At 37.9% G+C, this 20,047-nt stretch overlaps 1 protein-coding gene and 1 long non-coding RNA gene across 3 annotated transcripts in view; both read right to left on the reverse strand.

Annotated features, from left to right (window-relative positions):
- Window positions 1–1,166: 1,166 nt before the first annotated feature.
- LOC148723063 (uncharacterized) lies at window positions 1,167–6,469 on the reverse strand. The gene is made up of 3 exons (XR_015991370.1): window positions 5,870–6,469; window positions 2,189–2,377; window positions 1,167–1,297 (listed from the first exon to the last, which is right to left on the reverse strand). It is a non-coding gene; the product is annotated as an uncharacterized LOC148723063 (long non-coding RNA).
- A 1,197-nt stretch (window positions 6,470–7,666) lies between these two features.
- Window positions 7,667–20,047, reverse strand: part of LOC111347384 (uncharacterized) — a 28,977-nt gene continuing 16,596 nt past the window's right edge. Inside the window, exons 4-7 of one of the 2 annotated variants that reach the window (XM_088732140.1) lie at window positions 10,348–10,494; window positions 9,585–9,609; window positions 8,906–9,056; window positions 7,667–8,182 (exon numbers count right to left, since the gene is read on the reverse strand). In XM_088732140.1, coding sequence (XP_088588266.1) covers window positions 8,069–8,182; window positions 8,906–9,056; window positions 9,585–9,609; window positions 10,348–10,494 — 437 coding nt within the window. In that variant the 3' untranslated portion in view covers window positions 7,667–8,068. Of the gene's footprint in view, window positions 8,183–8,905; window positions 9,057–9,584; window positions 9,613–10,347; window positions 10,495–20,047 lie in introns of both variants that reach the window. The other variant, XM_088732139.1, reaches the window with a different exon arrangement.

The following is a 20,047-nucleotide window of genomic DNA, read 5'->3' on the forward strand; positions in this document are numbered from 1 at the left end:
TCCTATCAAATAATTAATAATGATTAACTACGTAGTACAGTAAGAAAAGACCACAATCAATCACCTAACATCATCAATGTTATTATTACATTTTATTAATTTTATAGGCGAGACTGCGACAAGCTCTAATTAAGAGATAGCGTGAACAGATGAGATTGCCTAAACGAGCTAAAAGTATAGTTTACTTTTCGTTTACATAGAACATAATTCAAGGACAGGGTTGCTCAAACCACCATTAAACCACCCCAATGTCAATGGAAATTGCAAAGACACACACTATCGATATTTCGTTCACTTCTGCCTTTTACGGATTAACGCTACCCGTCTTATGAACAATCCACTTAAGCATTAATATACTCAAGAACAGATATTTGATTTTCATATTCAATGTCGCTGTCTTCATCCTTTGACTTCACAAGGGAAGCGTAAGTTCGGGAACCATCTTCATCAGAGGTCTGCAAAATATTCAGTCGTTAGAAACACGATGGTACTATTGACTTAGTAGGCGTGCATGGTTATCGAAACCTGCTCTTGAGTCCTTTCAAAACTATTAACGCTTGAAAACACGACTAAGCTCGTAAATAGAATGAAAAAAAGTTGAAGGAAACCATAAACGTTGCCAAGTGAAATTAGACAGTCGTTAATTATACTTCTAGTTATAACATTCTTTTTGGGTAATTCTAATCTCTTTGGTTGTGTAATTACCATCACTGACTCTGAACACAGTGCGGTATATACACCCTCCTGTTGGACAGATGGGTCACTTTGGTTTCTCTTACTTCCCGCCGCTAAGCTAAGCTGGGCACCGACATTCAAAGCATTCAACGGCAAGCGTTCTCAGAAGCCATGTTGATTCTTGTAGAATGACAGCATACAAATAAACAATGCAGTGGCCTATTCAAAGTGTCTTTCAAAGTTGCATTAGCCTGGCTACCTTATGAGACCAAGTCTCTGTGACTAGACAGAGGGGAAGACAAGGAACGGCTTTCTTTCGGAATCATACGTCTTAACACTCCACTAACATGCAGAAGGCGAGTCTAAAGGTTTCACCTTACTCTGATTGCAAGAGGGGGTCGTGTTAATCTGGAATAACATACTGGAGAGTTTTTCCGTGCTGTTAGCTTTTGTCACTTTTAAAAATATTGGAAAGTTTTCATTCTTCCCGGGCGGTGAAATGTCTTTTTTGCTCTCCTGGATCAATCCAATCGCATATTTGATTTACATCAGACTGAATAAATAAAAATAAAAACAGGTGAAAAGGGGGCTACTTACTTTATAACAGTTTCTTTTATTACATCTGTTGAATAAAATCAAATACCATCATCAGTCCAAAATAAGAAAAAAAAAATTGTAACATGAAACAACAAAAAACAAAAACAAAAACAAACAAACAGGAAAAAAAAATTCTTTTTATTTTCTCCGAAGAGTTAAAATTTGGGCTCATGTAAAAGTTGAAGCCAGGCTTAAACAGACATGTAGGCTGAATAACTTGACCAGCCAAGAAGGCGTGGCAAAGCTTAGAGGATCTCAATGGCGTTTAACGATAGCTGTAACACGACTGAAAACTTTAGGCGTTAGTTGCAAAAATTGAAACATTTCAAGCGATAGTCGTAAAAAGAGTTAACACTAAATTTCTGGTGAAAACGTAGGAATGATGTTAACCGTCAGCCGTAAAAGCCATCACCTCAATAAGACACCCAGCTTGCCTAGAATTATTCACTATATTGTTTGGGGCGTCTTGATTGATATTTTCTCGATTTGGCATAGCGTAATTTGATTGTTCTTTAATTAGGTGTTATTTTTGCAGAATCAGTCGATCTTCAAAGGCAGCATAGTATTCAATTACAGAACGCCTAAGACAAATAGGGTATATATTTTTGCATTTGCCACAACTCGTGTTTTTCTAATCCTAAACTCACCACTTAATTTTTGCATTTGGCCAGCTTGTTCGTTTGATATTAAGCATCTATTGAACTTTTTATATCAAGTCAGCCCCTAGATTACCAGGATAATAGTGGGACTAGAGATTAAAGTTAAGTTTTAACTGAAATGCCAATAAGATCTAACTACCTCGTTCGATTTTTTTTCTTTTTTTAACAATCAAGTCTACCCCTAGATGACCAAGATGACAAAGCGGGCTAAAATTAGCGTTAGATTTGTAAATCAAATCCCAATAAAATCCAAGTACCTATCTCACTTTGTCTCTTCCGTAGCAGTATCAAAACCACAGCAAGGATGATTGATAATATAAACAACAATCCTCCTAAGATAGCGATTGTCAGATAATGGGTGAAGCAGTTTTTGTCATTCTTGAGCCCACCGATGTTTGTAACAACTAATAAGGTAGTTGTAGAGGATCCCTGGTCCGTCAGCAACACTTTTTAGGGGAGAAAAAAAAAACTGTTTTAAAATCGTACAATGTATACATAGCAAAACGAATAAGTCAAACGAAGTCCAAAGCATTCATCGAGAAAAGCATAGGGCAAGGTTAGATTTTTTTGCTTCGTAAAAATTATGCCTTCTATTCTTTGATCCAGGCTTTCTCTGAAAGAAAACAGGGATTCAGAAAAACAGAAAAGACAGAAATACACTCAAAGTAAAAAGAAATCAAGATCCTCCATGAGAAAACTTCAACTCTCTGCTGGAGACTTCCCGATTATTACACCTTTCACTTTTCGCTTCTCCGGCTTCCCTAAGAAACTCTTTCAGCCGCACTAGCCTCCTAGCCTTCTTCTTAAGATTTTGTATTTCTTCTTTCGTTAAAATTAACTCAGAAGATTTCTCAATAAACCAAAGATGAAAAAAAATTGACCGGATTAAGTTGATAGTAGCGTGTGTTTTTAATCTACTTATTTTTTTTTCAAAACAAGCATGAATCACAAAGATGACTATTTTTAAAAATTAATACCACGCATTCATCCATCCGGGTTTCTCGCGACGACACTCTTCCCTTTCAGCTTGTATTTAAGCGTGAAGTCACGTTTTCAGGCCGGGAATATGATCAATACTTTTCAACACTAATACGCGAGCTGTAGTGATGTACATGAGATGTACAGTACATTGACGAAGAGAGTGCCAAAATTGTTGTTCATGGCTTTGTTACTGCGAAATTCGATAGCTGCAATTCCTTGCTTTATGGTCTTCCACAAAATCTAGTTTCAAGATTGCAATCTATTCTAAACAAAGCAGCTCTAGTTGTTACACGCACTAGGAAATTTGATCATATACCCCCCGTCCTCAAACAGCTTCACTGGCTACCTGTCCGTTACCGTATAGTTTTTAAAATTCTCCTATTGGTCTACAAAGCTCTCAATGGAACAGCGTCGTCCTCTCAACACCTTCTGACAACGCTGAAAGTTAGACTGAAAACGTATGGAGAGAGAGTGTTTGCTGTGGCGGCACCGAGACTATGAAACTCGATCCCACTTGAACTAAGATTCAGTAGTTCAATAGACATTTTCAAGATTCCAAGTTTAAGAGTTTTTCCACAGGCCGAACCTATAAGATTTGCCAAAACTTGTCTTGCTCTTCCAGAAATGTTTTTTACTGGTCCTCGTGCAAGAAATGCAATTTACAATACGTGGGTTCTACTTCCATTGAATTCAAGGTGCGTTTTCGTAATCACAAGTTATCTATGCGAACAAACAAAAAAACGTGCGAGCTTGCAGTCCACTTCAATTGTACCAAACACGAAATTTCTGAAATTAATTTTTAATTATTGTTATTGAGAAAATTACCAGCCAAGGGGACGCAGCTTATATTGATAGATTATTACTTACGAGAGAGGCCTACTGGACCGCACAACTTTGTACACTTAGTCCCCACGGACTTAACAAAAGACGCGAATTCAGATCCAAAAATCGCGTCCGCTATAATTTGTAATTAGGGCATCATTTACACAATGTAACTGAGTTCTTCGCAACCAATCGTGGTTATTTCGCCCCTTGCACATTCTTGCCTTTTACTCATTATTATATCCTATTATTTAGGTCTGGAATGCATTACGCAATACTATTTATATTTCTCACGTTTAGTATAAATTCAGCTCATTCTGTAAACCTACTAGCACTTTTAGTTTTTAGTTTTTATGTAAATACGTTCCACCTGAAGAAGGCTGAAGGCCGAAAGGTCGCCACATTAAAGCTGGAACAGCTAGAAGTTTGCTTCATGTTTCATCGTTTTACACTTGCTTAATATTTTTATTGAAGCACTGTATCCTCCTTGGATCCTTCTACTGGGAACTCATCGTTTGGATAGTGTAGTGGTCATCACACCTGACTAATAACAGGGGGGACGCGGGTTCAAATCCCGCTCATGGCAAATATATATATATATATATATATATATATATATATATATATATATATATTTATTTATTTTTATATTCTTTATACTAGGCAAACGCTGACCCTGTACACCCCAAATAATCATACTTGTGTGTACAGGGTCAGGGTTTTCATCGTATACAGAATTTGTTTTATTGAAATTAGCCTGTATCCGTAATTGGATCTTCATTTGTCATCCGCTAAGTTGACTTCGGTCGTGTATCCTTAATAGATCCTGAGTTGGGTTTCATATGGGGTTATAAGCTTCCCTTACCCTGTCACCTTTAATAATTGAGTTTCCCGTGCGTGCTGCCAGCATGGTTGTCCTAATAGTGTAGTGGTCATCACACCTGACTAATAACAGGGGGGACGTGGGTTCAAATCCCGCTCATGGCAAATTTTCTTTTGAAACATTTATTCTCTCTCTCTCTCTCTCTCTCTCTCTCTCTCTCTCTCTCTCTCTCTCTCTCTATATATATATATATATATATATATATATAGAAGTAGTGTGGCAAACGAGGACGGACAACTTCGAGCGAAGGAAGACATATACTCAATAAAAAGTCTAAAAAGTTTGATAAAAAACGTTTCGGTCCGAGACCTTCATCAGTTGTAATACAATGACTTAAAAATTCCTTAAATATATTTAAATAGGGCGTGATGACACATATAAACAAGCACGGTAATTACTACGCGAAAAATTATCACTATACAAATAAATAGAAAAATTGTCGAATCCACTGAAAATGTAAAGGAACCAGCGTTGACTTGAAAGGCGATAATTGTACTAAAATTTCCAATTAACGCTGAGACTGGGACCTTTGATGCCCGCCCTATTTGAAAAAATTCTGCGCATTAATTATAGTTTATTCTTTTTTGGAGTGAAACTCCTGGCGCTTATTCCTGGCGCTTATTCCTGGCGCTTATTCCTGGCGCTTATTCCTGGCGCTTATTCCTGGCGCTTTTAGATATATACTGAAATAAATGAAAAACGAAAGTTGTCGTATTCTTTTTCCTTCTCTTTGCTTTTTCGCTAAGCGTTTTACCGCTGTTGCGGCTCTTCAGGCATAGCATATGCCTGAAGAGCCGCAACAGCGGTGAAACACGTAGCGTAAAAGAAGAGAGAAAGAAAAAGAAAAAGAGGACTTTCGTTTTTCATTTATTTCAGTAGCTTTGTTCCACACAGAAGTTTACAGTTTGTCTAAGCCATGCCAGAGTGCTCAAACTAGGAAAGCCTGGTGAGCTATGCGCATATGTATATGAGCTATGCACTATATGAGCTATGACCTAGTGAGCTATGCGCTATATTTATATGTAATTTAGGAATGGGATGAAATCCTCATCAGCTTGAATCTATATATAGCCTTAAATTTCTTCTTTCCAGTAGTCAAATATATATCTTTCTCATAAGTTTATGTAAACAGTTTTATGTAATTTTATGTACATTGAAATTTTATGGAGGCAATTTTGTGTAAGTTGATGTACATTGAAATTGACAGGAAGGGTCAGGTTATACTTTTTTTTTAACATATCCTTAAATTTACCTGCTACATCACTGATGCCCTGTCAAGTTGACATTTTAACTTGTGTAGTAACAGGTTTTGTTTTAGGAGGACTGGTAATGTCTTGTTTAGTTGATGTCTTCGCTCGTGTACTAACAGCACGATGGAAGAAACAGTCTCCTTGACAATTGTCTGTTAAAGGACATAACAACAGTCATCGTCACGGGCTAAAAATTTGTGGGGCACATTGTCTACTATGCTTTCCCAAGAATTTATCCATAAAGCTTTATTAAGTGTCTGGGATTGCGACGATGTACATGAAACATACAGCTTCAAAGCGGCAACTTAATGGACGTTGGTCCAGTTCAAGTATGATTTAGCAAAGTCCAACCTAAATCAAATGGGAACACATACACTTATTTCCATAATGGAAGCTCCTTCTTTCTTTTCAATCCAAACGACAATCCTTCCATAGCTTGTGACGGGTTTCGGTAAACCCAGTTAAATTTCTTAGTTCCAGTAGTCAAACATATATCTTTCTCATAATTTAGGGAAGCAAGTCATTCTGTTGGTAAAAAAATGCAATTTGAAGTGTTGAAAACGTAAGATCTCAAATTTGATCTATGAGCACCACGACAATAGTAAAAAAACAAAACTCCTGAAGTGAAGGATTATCTTGAATTCCTTTTACACTTACCGGTTCTCGATACCAACATTTCAATTCCAAGCACTATCAATACATGCATTCTTCCTAATTTCATCGTCTTGGGCTTATGTTTTGGATGGGAATGTTTTAGGAAAGGCCACAATTGCAAAAGTGAAAGTTACGCTTTAATGATGCTCACTTGAGGCCTGACTAGGAATCAGCGGGAGTTCACGCTTTAAGGAAACAGTAAAATAAAAGAAAATTACTACAAGCTGATTTCAACCAATAATAAGCATATGGAATAGAGAAATGTAGAATGAGAAAAAAATAAACAAACAAAGAAACAGACTCTTCCTCTCTGCTTCTATTTAAGTTTTAAATTATTAAATGAGAGCCTGAGTCTCTAATATTATGGTCTGCGGCCTTTTGGATAGCTTGGCAGGCATAAATAGATTGTTCGCGCCCACGAACCGGACAGCAGCTACCCCAACGGAGGCTTACATCCAGCGGTTATTCGCTCCAACAATAGAGCTTCTCGTCCGCCATCTTGGAATTTACTACAGTGCGAGGCATCGCAATTAGAAGCTGAGATGTCTGACAAGGAAAATGAAAATAATACAAATATTGACCCTTTTGAGGTTACCATACCCACTGGAGCAACTCTTAGTAGTCCTGCAAGAGCTTCAATTCCTAGAAAACGCAAACTCACGTCAACGAAGGCAAATACGAACAAGGAGGGAGCGATAGCTCAACCTCGCCCTCAGGGAAAGAAAACACAACATGCCCTTGGAATCGCGTGAAAGACTATCCAAAACGACATTAGAAAAGACTCTCTTTATTAGTTACGTTGAGTTTAAGGATTATATTGATCACAAAAAATGATGTTAAAGTCCAAATACAACGTCATGTTTTGAGTAGTAATCTAGAGCAAAATTACTCTCGAAAGTAAGCAATGTTTTTTTTTTTTAAATTTGCGCGGCAACTTTTAACTATTCATACCTATAGCATGGATTTGGATCTAATTTGAATCAATGACATAGTCGCTTGGATAACACCACTGGATCACTATACATTTTTTTTAATCCATAATTTGCATGTATTACCTAATCTCTTTTTACTAAGGGAATAATAAATCACGCACACACGCACTTCCCCTTCCCCTTCCCCTCTCCCCTCTCCCCTACCCCCAACACCCAACACTCAAACTGTACTTAAAGGGAAGGAATCCATCAAGGGAATCTCTCTGCATACATCAGTAATTACCACGACTGCACATGTATTCGATAAACAAGATAAAAAACTGTTTATCATTTTTTTGTTAGTTTCACCGAACAGTTAGCATTGATCCTGCACTTATTGAAATGACATCACAGCTTTGCAAATTTGTACTCAAGCAAACGCGTGAAAAGATGAGATTGCTTCGAAGAGCAACATTTACATAGAACATAAATCAAGGACAGGGTTGCTCAAACCACTATTAATCCAACAATGGCAATAGAATTTCTTGTTTTATGGCTTTGCAAAGACACATACTATCAAATTTTGTTTACTTCAGCTTTATGGATTAGCCCGCTACCGTCTTATAAACAATTTACTTAGGCATTGACATACTCAGGCGCAGGTATTTGATGCACATAATCAGTTTCGCTGTCTTCTTCTCTTGATTTCACAAGTGAAGTGTACGTGCGGGAACCCTCCTCACCAGAAGTCTGCAAAATATTCAGTGGTATTTGTTAGAAAAATGATGGTATTATCGACTTGGTAGGCGTGCATGATTATCGAAACCTGTTTTCGGTTCTTTTCAAAACTGTTTGATGCTTGGGAACACGACTGAAACAATGCAAATGAAAAAAAGTTGAAAAAAACCATAAGCATTGCCGAGTGAAAATTAGACATTCATTGATCATATTTATAGTGATGTTTTTTTTTTTTTTTTTTTTTGTGATGCTGCGCTTAAAACTTATCATGACTGTTACCAAACGAGACCACTTTTACCCGTAAATTTAAAAAGAAACAAAACTTAATCAAACTGGCAATGTTTGAAATAGATAAGAAAAGAAAGATTACTAAAATTTAATGAATAATAACTTTTATAAGGTACGGGGTGGACTCTGGTCATAAATTGTTCATTGGTCGATTGTTGTTGCTCTTTTATTAATGCATTTTCTTTTTTGATGCTATGAGCTGTTGAGTTTCTTTAAAATGCGTTTCGTAAGCAGATAGAATGTTCTATTCATAGTATGGTGACTATAGACAATTGATGATGGTAAATGGATAAAATTATCAAACTTTTAATTGATGAAACGTTGCAATGTAACATCAGGGTCAAGGTGCGTCATGATATGATGAGTGTAGGAAAGGGTATATATGCAGAGACCATTTTTAATAACATTCATATTGGGTAATTCTAATCTCTTTGTTTGTGCAATTACCATCATTGTCTCTGAACACAGCGCGGTATATACACCCTCCTGTTGGACAGACGGCTCACTTTCGTTTTTCTTACTTCCCGCCGCTAAGCTAAGCTGGGCACCGACTTTCAAAGCATTCAACAGCAAGCTTTCTCCGTAGTCATGTTGATTCCTGTAAAGTGGTAGCAAACAAATAAACAATATAGTGGCCTCTCTGAAGTTTCTATAAAATGTTGTATTAGCTTTGTTGTCTTGTGAGAATTAATCTCTCTAATGACACATAGGGGAAAACAGGGCAAGGCTTTACCTCGGTATCATATGTAGCTACATCTTAACATTCCACCAACATGCAGAAGACGAGCCCAAGGGTCTCACCCCACTCTGGAGTTTCAAGAGGGGGTCAGTTTCATCTGGAATAGCGTACTGGAAAGTTTGTCTGTGCCGTTGGCTTTTTTTACTTTCAAAAGCCTTTGAAAGTTTTTTATCTTCCAGCACGATCTAAATGTCTCTTTTGCTCTCCTGAATCAAGCCAGGCGAATATCAAAAGTGGTTGCCACAGAGAAAACATATTACCGCTGAACAAGAGAATGAAAACAGTTTTTATACTCTTGAAACGTTTTAGAAATACAATCAGCCTTACTTGATTTGTATCAGATTGAATGAATATAGAATAAAAACAAGTGAAATAGGGGCCACTTACTGTATAACAGTTTCTTTTCTTGCATCTGCTGAACAAAATCAAATACCATCATACATCATAGTCCAAAATACAAAAAACAAACAAACAAACAAACAAACAAACTAAAAACAAACAATAAAAGCAAAAAAACAACAAATTACTTTTATTTTTTCCGCAGGATTAAAGCTTGGGGTGATAGGAAAGTTAAAGCCAGGCTGCTAACTTATTTAGAACCTACATAATCATACTGACCAGCCAAGAAGGAGTGGCAAGGCTCAGTGAAATGGCCTGAGACTTTAAAAGTTAGGTGTAGATATCGGCAATTTTAAACGATAGTCGTGAAAATAGTTAAAAAAAAAACTCTGGTGACGACGATGGAACGATTTTGACCGTAAGCCGTAAGAGCTATCACCTCATTAAGACTCTAAGCTTAGCTAGAATTGCTATACAGTGTTTTGTTTCGCACTTCTTCATTGGTAAGTTCTCTTCCGATTTGGCATAGCGTAATCAATAGTTCTTAAAAGGCAGCATAGCATTGAAATCCAGGGCACTTAGACAGAGAAGGTGACACTTTTATCATTCACTACGATTTGGGTTTTCCCTATCCTAAACTCACCACTTAAACTTTATATTTGGTTCTCTTGTCCGTGTGATTTTATGCATCTTTTTTTTTATATTTATGGATCAATTCTTCTCCTAGTTTGGCTCGGTAATAAAGGGGTTAAAATTAAAAGTTAAATTTTAAATGAAATGCTAATGATATCCAGATACCTTTTTTTTTTACCTTTTTTTTGTTTCTTCTGTTGTCTGAAAACTCCAAAAAGGATTACCAAGATTACAAACAAGAATCCTGCCAAAACAGCGATTGTCAGATAAAGGGTGAAGTAGTCGTTGTCATTCTTGCAATTGAGGTCACCGACTTTTTTAACAACTGGTAAGGTTTTGTAAAGGAAAAAAGATGGTAAGTTTTGAGCTCGGTAAAGAAATATAGAAATATGTTTTTAATATTGTCACAAACATGGAAGAAAGAGGAAAAGATGAGTCCCCGGGAGAAATCAATGTTTTTCAGTTCTATTAGTTATACTTTTTTTTTTTTTCATGTTAGTTACCAAGTAATGTTTTCTTTTCTTTCTTTCTTTCTTTTTTTTTTTTTTTTCTTCAATAAGTGATCAGGAACTAAATTAACGGTGGTCTTAAGCTGAAAAAAAAAACCATTGAATTTACATACAAATGTATATTGTCCTCCTGTGATTAAAATAAACCACTCATAGAGGAGATGAGGAGCCAAACGATTTCAGTAATTAAACCCGAAAACTAAATACGAAAAGAAGACGAGAGTTACTCGGAATGGCTCTGGTATTTCTCCTGGCTGAGAGAGAAAAATTGATATTTGAAACACGTTGATTTGGCCGTGTACCTGAGACGATTTCCTCAGTCGTGAGGAAAAAGTTGATAGCTGAGAATTTTTATGAACTGAAATTTACGCCTATTGTTTGTTTTTTGTGACGATTCCACGCATTTTTTCATCTGAAGCATTATCACCCCATCATATATTACAATTGTTCTTCGCGGATTGGATTCATGACTAAAGTCGACTTTTCTTGTCATGAAAGGCCCTTAAATAATAAACCAAGTAAGATATGGTTGCTTGTAGCCCTTGGAATTTCTCTTCTCGTGTTTAATTCGATATCACTCGTTCTAGGGTCATGCTGTTATCCAATACCTAAGTTGTTCGTTTGTTTGCTTTGTTTTGTTTATAATGCTTTTGTTTTTGTTCAGTTATACCATTGAATTTTTTTTTTTTTATCTTAGATCCATATTCTAAAGAGCTGTGCACATATCGTTGACCTTAGTGCGGCAAACTCTTAGATTCTGCAAATTATTCCTTCGTCTCCATACAAGGAAAGGAACTTGATGACGTCTCAAGTGTCCAAGTACTTTCAAGGGCTTTATATAAAATATTTGCTTCCCTAATACTTTACTTTGAGAGTGAAGACGTACTTTTACCTCTTTCAAAGTAACATCCATTTGACCCTTCGCATATGTATCCTGCTATTCCCGTTTTTGCCTTACAGCCTATATTATTGCAGAGCCCATAATGTTTATTATAATCTTTGTACATTTGTGCGTAGTTCTCGGGTTCCGAGTCATTGCTGGGTTCGCCCCCTGCCCATGGCCAATTTCCACGAGACGTGCTCACGGCGCTGTTATCACTGACCCATAGCTACTTTCTAGATGATTCATCTTTCCTCAAACCGATAAAGTACTAAGTGGTTTGCAGCTTTTGAATAGCTTGTTTTAAAAATTCCCATTCATCGCGAGTCTCAATAGAAACAAGATCACATCCGGCCACTCTGCACATTTGTCTACTTTGAATCCAAGAGTAACGTGCTGTTGTATTGCTCCGATAAAAATCATAATTGGTGCCATTCCTATTCAGGTGATCTAAGTGTCAAATTCAACATAATCATACATTTAACACAAAGGAGAGTAATTTTCAATTACCGAAAATGCTCGAATTAGCGCCCGAGGCTCTTATTTAATTCTCTGAGGCGAGCGGGGGGCGCTAACTCTAAAGGGAAGGGGCGTGCTTATTTAAAAGGGGGCACTTCTTTCGTTTATCAATTTTTATCCTCAATATGACACCATTTTTATGGCTATTTACAACCAAACTGCCACATAAAAATTCAAAACCCTTATAGAAAAGTACTTTTTGCGAACTCGAAACATTCTCAAGACTTTTTCATCAAAAAATGTATTTTATTTCTGCAATAGAACAACTCTAACAAAATTATGCGTTTGCTATTGTGAAATGTTTTCTCGTAAAAGAAAAGCCTGCGGTTAATATCAAGTTGTCTTCAATAAAACACACAATAAAAACACACTGTTAGTGTTAAAATATCGTGTCTCTCCTAAGCATTTAGATCCTTAATCAACTTCAATATCTGTATCGCTGTCCTCAAGCAATGTTGTCATAGGAGCTGCATCTTCGACATCCGATAGCGTCATGTCCTGAAATGGGTCATTCTCCATTGTTTGCTGAAGTTGTTGTTGAACTGCCTTCAGTTGTGCCAGGCTAGAATGGAAATGTTGACTTGGCTTTAAGCAGTGTACCAGCTCATCTTCAGAACCGTCGACAACAAGTGACAATGCACAGCTCTTAAAATCATTTACAATAATTTCCTTATCCACATCATTCCATGCCTCAAGGATCCAATGAACAATCTCTCGCCGAGGAGGAGCGCGCGTGTTCCCTGCTGCAGTAAACGCGTGCTGACCATTTGCCATCCACTCGTCATATTTTTCAGTCACTTTGGCTTTGAATGGTTTGTTCCATGAGACATCGGGTGCTTGAACATATTCAGTACATCCCCCGGGTACAATTACAGGATCTCTCTTGGTGCGATTGAGCTCTTGTTTAACGCTCTCTAAAATGTGGCATCTAGACGAATTCCAAACCAGCATCTGTCTCGTAAACGAAAACTGGCCTAAGACACTTTTAACCCAAGAAAATGTCAGTTCTTCGTTCATCCGTCCATTAATCGAAGACGCTACGACGCACTTTGTTTTAAATTCCTCATCAGTGCTTTTGACTCTCTCTTGGCACCGGGAAAACGATGAACGGCTTCAGTTTGGTACCGTCTCCTTTTGCAGCCAAACACACTGAAACGCTTGTTTTTCGTGGCCAGTTGTTTTCAATCGAATCGTGCTTTCGCCAATGTTGTCGACCGTGGTATTAGATACCATATCCTGCCATACTGCTGTATCGTCCATCGCAATGATATATTTGTCGTGGTGAGCAATTTTCCCCCGTTTCCGGCGAGTCTGCAAAATGTAGTGTATTAGTTTGTCTATCAGTTTATCCGGGTCCTTCTGTGATTCAGTGATTTTGCGCCTAATTGCCTAGTCATGTCTTGACATGAACCGCTGTAACCAACCAGAACTGACAACAAACGAAGGTAGCATTACTTTCTCCTTGCATTTCTCTTTATAGAGAGATTCTGCTTTGTTTGCGATCATTTTTCTTGAAACACGAGGGCCATTGGAACGGCGCTCATGCACCCACTGCAATAATGATTCCTCTATGTCTTCATCGAATGACTTTCGTCCTGCTCCTTCAAGCCACTTTCTCGTGCTGCTAGCAGCTTCCAGTTTGCTTTTATTTTGTCGCCACGCTCTTGTTCTATTGCGGTCGACATCAAACTTTGCTGCAGCTTTTCGGCTACTGTTACAATCTTCTGCAAATCGAAAAGCCTTGAACTTAAAATCGCGAGAATAACAAGAGTTCTTCAGTCAACCCTGCATGAGAAGTAGATGCGAGATTTATACTTGTTTCCTTTATGTCAATTTTGGAACTGCTGGAAATGGTCACGACACAAGACTACGCATGCGGTATTTCGAGAAGACCAGAAAAGACCACATTCTCTCACGTACCAAACACCTGCGCGACTTTCGTCCGCTGTTTGAAACATGGCGCACGCAAGCTATACCTTCACTTGGCAGATGGTTTACGAAATAGAATTTGCGTCTGTGATAAGGAGACATCATGTTTATAAAACAGAGTGGTCACCAAAGCTTGGAGAAGGGCGTGTCGGAAAGACAAATGATAGGAGGCTAAAGAGCATGATTAATATGCTGTTGGAAAATTCATTCAAAAGAGTAGCAAGCTGGTTGGACATGTACCCATTGAACTTTCCTTCCTCGTGTTTACATTTTTACGAGCTTATGAGGATAATTACCTGGTAGTTTAAGTCACTGGAAGCAGGAAACTTGAAAATGGCCTCGTACTCCCAAGAACTTTTGAGGTAGTAACAAGAAGCCGGCGATTGGGAGCAAAGTTTTACGAGGAATTTAATAAAGTGAAGCAGCTCTCTGCTCACATTGGATATTTCTATCAGGTAAAAGAGAGGCAAATCCGAACGACTTTGAAAGGAAATTACTGTTTATACTATTTAACAATGTCACATTTCATTAAAAGAACCGTATAGACCGCGTGCGTCTCGTATCTCGTACCGAGTACCGAAGCTCACTTTTTCTCGGGGAATGTGAGGGGGGCGCTTATTTGAAGGGGGGCGCTTATTACAAATTTTGAACCTTAGGAGGGGCGCTAATTCGAAGTGGGGCGCTTATTTGAAGCTGGGCGCTAATTCGAGCATTTACGGTAGTCGCTTATTTTTGTTTCTTTGTTTATCGTAGGGTGTTAGCAAGACGGAAAAGTTTCGAAGAGGCGGCTTCAATCTGAAGCGGACCTGACGTGTTAAAACACAAGTTAAAGAGAAGTGGGCTAAGACAATCACCTTGGAGTACACCACAAACGACAGATGTAAACGGAGTGCGAAATTCATTTGTAAGAATAGAAGTTGTGAAGTCCTTGTAAAGACTTTTCACCAGTGATCTAATATGATCGGGAATGTGGTGGTAATCAAGAGCGGTATGGATCAAGTTGTGATGAACTTCACCAAAAGCCTTTTTAAGATCCAAAAGAGTAATGACGAGTGAGCGCAGTTTGGCACGAGCTTTGTTAATGATATCAGCCATTTGAGCAGTATACTCAAAAGTTCCAGAAAGACCTGGTGTAAAGCATTTTTAAATTTCCTGTTCAATGTAGTTGTTAGCGGCGAGGAAGTTGAAAATGGCATTACGAAGACACGAGGTCAAAACCTTTAAAGGCACAGATTGTAAAGTAAAAGGACGAAAGTTAGCAGGGTCATCGGTGTCTTCCTTTTTATAGATAAGGATTGTGCAGGCTCGCTTCCATTCGCTTGGGACGGAGCCAGTAGACCAAGCTGTGCGTATGATTTCAGATAAGTAAGTGCAAAGAAAAGGACATCGTTTGAAACAAATTATTGACAGTTGATATAGGGGACAAGAGAACCAGACGCCATCATTTTTCTTATCACGTTTGAGATCTGTTGATATGTTGGAGGTTCAAGGTTAAACGGAATTACGGGTTCTGATAAAGTAAGTATCCAGCTTGGAAGATTGAAAACTTTAGTCGGATTTACTGACGAAAGAGTTCTTGTAAAGTAATCAAAGCACTCGTTCATGGAAAACGAAGGGAAGATTTCGTCTTTTTTGTTGAAGATCCTTTTGACATATCCCCAGAAATTTTCGGGGATGGAATGATCATGATTCATCAGGTCAGTGTAGAGTTGACGCGACGTGTTGTCTCGCAGTTTGTCACGCAATAAGTGAGATACGTATTTAATTTCTGTGATGTCGGCGTTAGCAGTTTGCTTCAAGATTTTAAGGGATTTCTTAAGATCATTTTTAGATTTTCCTTCGTATTTCATTATCAGGTTTCCATTAGGCGCTTGTGCAACTGGACCAAAGTTATTAGAGAAATTAGAGAAGTAGTCATAAACAGTGTCGTTCAGAAGTTGAACACTTGAGTTGAGATTCAGAATAGGGATTGGAGGACTCAGATACAATTTGGATTTAAAATATTCGTTTGCCGTTAACCATTGTTCCTCAGATTTAGGTAGATTTACTCCCTTTTTAATATTGGGAAATATTGGGAAAGCAATGATGTTGAGGTTGAGCGGAAGGCACACTAGAGGCCATGGAAGGAACACCTACATCACCAGATTCTTGATCGGTAAGTGTGGCATTATCGAGGTCAGCATGAAGTTGATAATTTAAATCCAATACAACTCTACAACTCCTTTGATGCATCTTCAATCCTCTGTTACTCTTGCAGAGTCTACTACAGCAGCACTTTACGAGACAAATACGAGGGGAAGGATCTGCATTGACTGACTCATTCGCATCTTCCTCCATTCCAGCAGAAGGAAGCTCCGCACGAGTAATTCTATGTTTACAGCGCCACGCATGGCTATCCAGCGAGACAAAATCCTTGCCGCAGAACGTACAGACCACACCAGCGAGTAAAACGAACAAAAATCATTAACAAAACATAGCCTTGAACAATTAAAAGGAGCTCCACATTGATTAACTCAAAGAAGAATTCAATCCAAGCACAAAATGACGTTTAAACTGAGGACATGTACAAAGCTTGTCTGCTTTGCTCAATGATCATAATAATAATAATAATAATAATAATAATAATGATAATAATAATCAACAACAAACATATGAAACATATGTGTGAACTGCGGTTATGAGACGTATATGAGAACGATCCTTCGCAGTAAAGCACTATTTGAGCAATAGTGGAAATCAGACCTGAAAAAAATTTCAGGCCTGTACGGGATTCGAACCACTGACCTCTGCGATACTAGTGCAGCGCTCTACCAATTGAGCTAACAAGCCAACTGGGAGCAGGCCATCAAATTAATTCGATATAAACCCGTAGATGATAAATCAAACAACAACAAACATATGAAACATATGTGTGAACTGCGGTTATGAGACGTATATGAGAACGATCCTTCGCAGTAAAGCACTATTTGAGCAATAGTGGAAATCAGACCTGAAAAAAAATTTCAGGCCTGTACGGGATTCGAACCACTGACCTCTGCGATACTAGTGCAGCGCTCTACCAATTGAGCTAACAAGCCAACTGGGAGCAGGCCATCAAATTAATTCGATATAAACCCGTAGATGATAAATCAAACAACAACAAACATATGAAACATATGTGTGAACTGCGGTTATGAGACGTATATGAGAACGATCCTTCGCAGTAAAGCACTATTTGAGCAATAGTGGAAATCAGACCTGAAAAAAATTTCAGGCCTGTACGGGATTCGAACCACTGACCTCTGCGATACTAGTGCAGCGCTCTACCAATTGAGCTAACAAGCCAACTGGGAGCAGGCCATCAAATTAATTCGATATAAACCCGTAGATGATAAATCAAACAACAACAACCATATGAAACATATGTGTGAACTGCGGTTATGAAACGTATATGAGAACGATCCTTCGCAGTAAAGCACTATTTGAGCAATAGTGGAAATCAGACCTGAAAAAAATTTCAGGCCTGTACGGGATTCGAACCACTGACCTCTGCGATACTAGTGCAGCGCTCTACCAATTGAGCTAACAAGCCAACTGGGAGCTCAAAATATTGATTTATCATCTAGATTATAGATTATAGATTATAGATTTATCATCTACGGGTTTATATCGAATTAATTTGATGGCCTGCTCCCAGTTGGCTTGTTAGCTCAATCGGTAGAGCGCTGCACCAGTATCGCAGAGGTCAGTGGTTCGAATCCCGTACAGGCCTGAAATTTTTTTCAGGTCTGATTTCCACTATTGCTCAAATAGTGCTTTACTGCGAAGGATCGTTCTCATATACGATAATAATAATAACTGTTAAGTCAGCCTAGACGAAATACCTATGTCAAATTCCCTTTTTCTCATCGACTTTTAAACCGGAATCTAAGGTTTAATCAAATGCTTTTAGACAATGATTTCAAATCGAAATAATCAACAAAATGAAGCAGAAGGTTGAATATGATATGTCACTTGAAGTTTATCTTGAATATTGATTGGATAGTGGTTTTTCTGGTTTCGATCATCAAGTCTAATAGGTGAATAGTGACTAACGTCACACATTTTTTCTTCGTCGTCCTTGACCACATCCTTTTTTTTTCCTGAGTCGAGAGACAACTTAATTACTTTTACAGGAATACCCAAACAGGCCTCAGAATATAATCAAAGGAACGAAAAACAATGCCGAGTTACAATCGATATAGCTTTTCCTGCAGGGGCCCAATGAGACAATAATTAGCCCGAAATGAGGTCCATGGCTTTATAAAAGGATTCTGCAAATGTGTTCATGAAGGCTTTGCCTCGAGATTTAAGTGGTGAGATTATGCATTTATGTGTTTCACTTGTTTTTTTTTTTTTTTCCCTACTGCCATACATTAAACTACGATGACGCATTGCGATGTAACATACCAAAGGAGTCATCCAATGATTCTGCTTAGTTACAATAATGATGCAATTAGGCAGCCGAATCCGCCTATCTAGAATAAGGTACAGCATGTTCAAATTATAATAGAGCTCTTTTGAATTTAGAAAAAGTCAGAATAGCTTAGCTGGTAAACAACCTTACTAAATAACCATTGGCGTATCATATACTCTGCGTCATTACAATCGACCGAATGTAAGGTTTATGGATTTTTCAACCAACCTTTTTCAACGACACATTTAGTAGACCCCTCACATATATATCCTACTCTTTTCGATCCTATGTCACATCCTATATTATTATACCGACCAAAGCCTCCGTCTGTCTTGTTCATTTGTACACAATTACTGCGCTGCTATCACTTATCCATCTCCAATCTCCGGACGAGATATCCTTCTTCAGCCCTGAGAAGTATTCCCCTGTTTCAAAAGCCTGGATAGTTTGGTTTAAAAAGCTCCATTCTCCATAACTCTCAACAGAGACAAGGTCATATTCACCCTGCTTGCACCGTCTTCTGCTTTCGGAGCAGGAGTAAAAAGGTGTCACATTGTTGTGCTGGTGGAATATGTAACTGGAACCATTGTATACATTTGTATAATTACCTCTGTGGTCTATATGAAGATAGAAATGCATCATATATCAATTTTATTAGTTACAGGAGATGGCAATTTCTAACCAGAGGGAACATATACTTTACTAATTCCATCAGATCTGTAATAATTTGACCGTACGTATTAGCATTAGGCTTAATAAAATATCTCAGAACGCCATTTTTCCATTTCAGCAAACAAATATTTCTCTTGAAATATGCTCAGATATTCCTTCCAAAGTCCAAGCGGCTCGTGTTAGAATAATATGGACAGCTAGTGTGGCACAAGTTGCGCTTTGATTTGGTTCCCATCCCACAAAAATACATAGATTAATAACTAAATGGTACGCAAATGTACTCGATACAAAGATATAAAGTCATCAAACTTAACGAAACGCAGAGTTTCTTTAAAAAAGTAAACATATCGCGGTTCACTTTAGTAACCGCTGAAATCATACTTGCCTGTCGTAAATCTCTCAGCTTCGCTCGATTGAGTTCCAAACTGGAATGGTATTGTGTCAAAATACTTCGATTCCATCAGAATTGACACTTACGGTATCACTCTTTCATAAATATATTATCAGTTAATTTTTTTTTATTTTTATTTTTGGTTACAAGACTTCCTAGAATTATTTTTGTGAACCACGTGCTTCAGTTTGCTAAAACAGAAGCTGCAACACACACACACACACACACACACACACACACACACACACACACACACACACACACACACACACACAAACACACACAACAACAACAAAAAAAAAAGAAAAAGCGGAAAAAGCGGATTCATCCCGCTGGTTCTGTCGTTATAGCAGATTAAGAAGAAAAAATAGATTAAGAAGAAAAAATAAAAGCAAGGAAAAAAAGTATATATATATATATATATGTTTATTTGCAGCTATATATATATGTTTACGTATGATGCACGATCCTCGCAGTAGATAGCGCTATTTAAGCAATAGTGAAAATCAGACTTGAAAAAAAAAATCAGGCCTGTACGGGATT

This window comes from Stylophora pistillata, chromosome 9 (assembly GCF_964205215.1).
Source record: "Stylophora pistillata chromosome 9, jaStyPist1.2, whole genome shotgun sequence".
NCBI classification, from domain to species: Eukaryota; Metazoa; Cnidaria; class Anthozoa; order Scleractinia; family Pocilloporidae; genus Stylophora; species Stylophora pistillata.